Here is a 4,497-nt window from a genome sequence, read left to right on the forward strand (position 1 = left end):
GCTGCTACTCTATTAGCAGCTCCTCTCCATAACTTATTTTTTCTTATCGAATAAGATATGATAAATTTAGAAGAGTTATATGTATGATGTTCATATTTGGTCTGGTATCCTACTATTGCACTTAGTTTGTTATGTGTTGTACTTCATTAGTTTGTTATGTGTTGTACTTGATTTGATCTGAAGTGTTCCTTGCAGATCCATACAAAAATTTTATTATTACTAGTAAAAATTCAAACTCTTTGATTTTATGGGCAAGGTTCTGAGTAAGAACCACATTGTGCTCTTAAATCTTAATATGAAATAATCAATGCTACTTATTCAACATAACTGATTCAGCCCTCTCCATCATTTCAAGCCCAGCTCCAACATTACAAGCCCAGCTTCACAGAAACAAAGTGAAAAATAAATATTTATTGATGGCCTAAAGGCACGGGAAATGCCCCTCTCCATTTACTCGAAAATGTGATGCATGAAAATATATCACACAAGACAAAAAAAAAAGAATGTGAATATCATAGCAAAATCCTTTTTTAAATAAGGCAATATAATTCAAAAACTGCGAAAAATAATTTTGTTTTGCAAACATCCGTACCAAACATTTTTATGGAAAGAAAAACATCTAAACTACTTGGATAACTTAAAGAAGATTGTAGATTGATAGTCCACAGAGCTCTAAATAAACATATATTTGCAGCAGCTCTTCAGTTGGGAGGAGGGAAGAAGATGGCATCTGCAGTCCTTTTGGAGCGGAACTGTTTCTCCACATTCGAATCCACATTAAAAGATGCCTGGAGAACTTGAGGAGACAAGGCCTTCCATGCGCCGATGCTTCCAGCTAGATGGGTGAAAACCGGACTGCAATAAGAGCACATGTCAACTAGAACCACGACTACGTCAATATTGGTGAATGAAATGAGGGGGTGTCAAATAAAGGACTCAGAATTGAGAGCCAATGACAAAGAGTAAAAAACATATAAACTACTAGGTAAATGGTGCTTACTTTGGTGTAGATATGATAGAAAACCATTCCAGGCCTTCAGGATTAGCAATCTTTGAAACAACAAAGAATCGGGGCACAATGAACAGATTACCAGCCTCGACAGTCGTTTCCAGTACGTGTTTCCCATCTATGCCAACAACCTGAGCACGACCACTGCCCCGGACAATGTAAGTCACCTGGTATGCCGAGTCACATGAAAACCCTGGAGAGCACATTGCACTTCCATCTAGCCTAACAAGATCAGCTCCAAGTCCAACCTCACCAACCAAAGGCAAATTCTTCGTGTTTAAAACTACAACCCTTCCACCATTTTTGATATCAACATCTAACGGGGCTTCCAAACAGTTCAACACCAAGCCATTCCGGTGTTTCTCACTTGGCTCTGTGATCTTAAAACCTGCACCAAGTTTGACAATACCATTACCTGATTGATTTCCAACAAGGGTCTTCACAACACTTTCATCTAAGTCCCATGCCCTGCCTACAAACTCAGTTGAAAAGCCCGTGAAGATTCCATTAGAGCCGGTCAAGAAGAAGTTAGTAAATGAACCAGTCTTGTGGGCTTTTGAAGTATCTCCCAAGAAAAGAACTACAAGCTCGGTGTCCTCCTTATTGTACCACCATGTCACAACTCCGAATGGGAGAGCAATGGAATCCCCTGTCTTGATTGGTAGAACCTTCTCTTCTTTCTCTGGAAGGACAATTCCAGCTACTCCACTACCTAATAAGGAATACAACAAACAGTGTAAGCACAGAACATATACAACCTACAAGAAATCAAAGTCCGAATCCCTTCTTTCGAAAAGGTTTCATCTATGATATATCCTCTTAAAATATGATCACATCCATTATAAACTGTTGTGGTTTGTACAGGCTCAAACTAAGTGGAGGCAAACGTGTCTATAAATATTTAAATTGCTTGTAATCGGAATTATCCAGAAAAACATAGAAACAACATCGAGGTTATTAGTTTGCACGATTTTAATATGGCAGGGGAAAGATTAAAAACGAGTATTACTACTATACACAAAAAGATACTATAACAAACATAAACTCAAGATTTAATAAACTGGTTGTTAATCAAAAGACAAGGATTTAACAGGCATTAACTACAAGTTAACACCAGTTATTCCTCGAAAATGTTTCAACTGACCATAATTAAGATAGAACCTTCAAAGAATACAGAGCAAATCCGAGGAACAGAACTATATTTTCGCACAAAAATCATTGAAACTTCCGAAAATTAGAAACACTTTCAAGATATTACCAATCCACATCCAAATTCTACTAAAAGGTGGACTTAAAGATATATAGTTGCAACTTTGGTTTAAAAATTCTGGTACTAAAATAATCAGACCACAACATGAAATCGCTTCATTAATATTATAAACCAAGACATTTTTCAAAACAAGAAAAACATAAAAAAAGATTAAAGATGATACCTTGAAGAACATAAGCGACCTTAGCAGAATCGGAATAACTGGGAAGAGCAAAGCCATTCTTGTGAAGAAAAAGCTTAGCAGCACCAATGTTGCCTTGTTTCAACATTGGCAGATCATTGGGACACCATGCATGGTAGCTTCCACCATCTCCTCCGTACACTTTCTTGGCCGCTTTCGGTGTCAAATCAATTTCCATCTTTTCCTGAACAAATTTTAATCAAGAATTCCTGAAAACAAAATACCCAACAAGAATAGTTGTTGCTGCTTTATGTCAAGTTGTTATGTTATGTGCGTGTGTTTATATAGATAATACTTTCAGTTAGATTATAATTCTAAGTCGACATATTAACTAATCTCAAGTTTAACTTATCCTCGTGAGTCGCGAGCATGTAAACTAGATAGTAACTGCATTATCGATAATCTTATCTTTTTTGGTTGTTTATCGAAATTTTATTATAACTTTTTTTTTACTAATCAATTACTAACTCTCTTTTTTTGTCTTTCGAATTTTAAAACATTATCAAAAAATTGTTAATATATATTTGTACAATTTTTGTTTTTGTTTTGTAACTATAGTTCGATCAATGTCGAGTGCATTTTGACAGGAAGTTTTTCAACATTTTAATAAAATAATTAAAAATAATTAGATGGGGTGTTATCAAATTATTAGGAGGGTGGATTAGATTTAACTATACTACGTAAAACCAGCTAAAGGATAGATTAGAAAGGTAGATAAGTTTAAAGAAGTATATTTTCCGTAAGAAAAAATAGATTACTTTAGTTGTGCTCTTCAATTAAATGGACTCCAATTCTATTGTTTCACTGTCTTTTTTCGCTCGAATACAGATATATATGATTAGTATTAGATATATATGATTATATAGATTAGAAAGTAAGATAAGTTTAAAAATGTATCTTTTTCGCAAGAAAAAAGTAGATAATTTTAGTTGCCCTCCTCTATTAAAACGAGTCCAATTCCATTTTTGTCTTTGGAATTTTAATACATTATCAAAAAAGTGTTAACATATATTTGTACAATTTTTATTTTTGTTTTGTAACCATAATTTGATCAATGTCAAGTGCATTTTGACATGATATTTTTCAACATATTAATAAAATAAGTGAAAATAATTAGATGGGGTATAACTAAATTATTAGGAGGGTGGATTAGATTTAAATATACTCCGTAAAACGAGGTGAAGGATAGATAAGAATGGTAGATAAGTTTAAAAATGTATCTTTTCCGCAAGAAAAAATAGATAACTTTAGTTGTCCTTTTCTATTAAAATGACTCCAATTCTATTTTTTCTCTATCTTTCTTCGTTCGAATGCAGATATATATGATTAGTAGCAGATATATATATGATTATATAGATTAGAAAGTAAGATAAATTTGAAAATGTATCTTTTTTGCAAGAAAAAATAGATAATTTTAGTGGTCCTCTTTTATTAAAACTGAGTCCAGTTCCATTTTTGTCTTTGGAAATTTAAAATATTATCAAAAAATTGTTAACATATATTTTTACAATTTTTGTTTTCGTTTTGTAACTATAGTTCGATCAATGTCAAGTACATTTTGACAGGAGGTTTTTCAACATTTTAATAAAATAAGTGAAAATAATTATGTAGGGGAATAATCAAATTATTAGAAGGGTGGATAAGATTTAACTATACTCCGGAAGATAAGGTAAATGATAGATTAGAAAGGTAGATAAATTTAAAAATGTATCTTTTTCGCAATAAAAACTAGTTAACTTTAGTTGTCCACTTGTATTAAAAGGAGTCCAATTTCATTTTTGTCTTTGAAATTTTAAAATATTATCAAAAAAATGTTAAAATATATTTGTACAATTTTTATTTTTGTTTTGTAGCTATATTTCGATCAATATCAAGTACATTTTGACGGGAGGTTTTTCAACATTTTAATAAAATAAGTGAAAATAATTAGATGGGGTATAATCAAATTATTAGGAGGGTGGATTAGATTTAACTGTACTCCGTAAAACAAGGTAAAGGATAGATTAGAAAAGTATATAAGTTTAAAAGTGTATCTTT

General features: G+C 32.3%; 1 protein-coding gene across 2 annotated transcripts; it reads right to left on the reverse strand.

Annotated features, from left to right (window-relative positions):
* Positions 1 to 520: 520 nt before the first annotated feature.
* LOC141718944 (legumin type B-like) lies at positions 521 to 2,697 on the reverse strand. 2 transcript variants are annotated; one of them, XM_074521320.1, is made up of 3 exons: positions 2,443 to 2,697; positions 1,001 to 1,721; positions 521 to 855 (listed from the first exon to the last, which is right to left on the reverse strand). In XM_074521320.1, exons 1-3 carry the CDS (start codon positions 2,636 to 2,638, stop codon positions 702 to 704), a joined length of 1,071 nt encoding a protein of 356 aa, XP_074377421.1. In that variant the 5' UTR covers positions 2,639 to 2,697; the 3' UTR covers positions 521 to 701. The 2 variants fall into 2 exon arrangements, with proteins under 2 accessions (XP_074377421.1, XP_074377425.1); XM_074521324.1 differs by having other exon boundaries at positions 747 to 877.
* Positions 2,698 to 4,497: the final 1,800 nt, after the last annotated feature.

The sequence above is a fragment of the Apium graveolens genome, chromosome 1, assembly GCF_009905375.1.
Source record: "Apium graveolens cultivar Ventura chromosome 1, ASM990537v1, whole genome shotgun sequence".
Taxonomy (NCBI): domain Eukaryota; kingdom Viridiplantae; phylum Streptophyta; class Magnoliopsida; order Apiales; family Apiaceae; genus Apium; species Apium graveolens.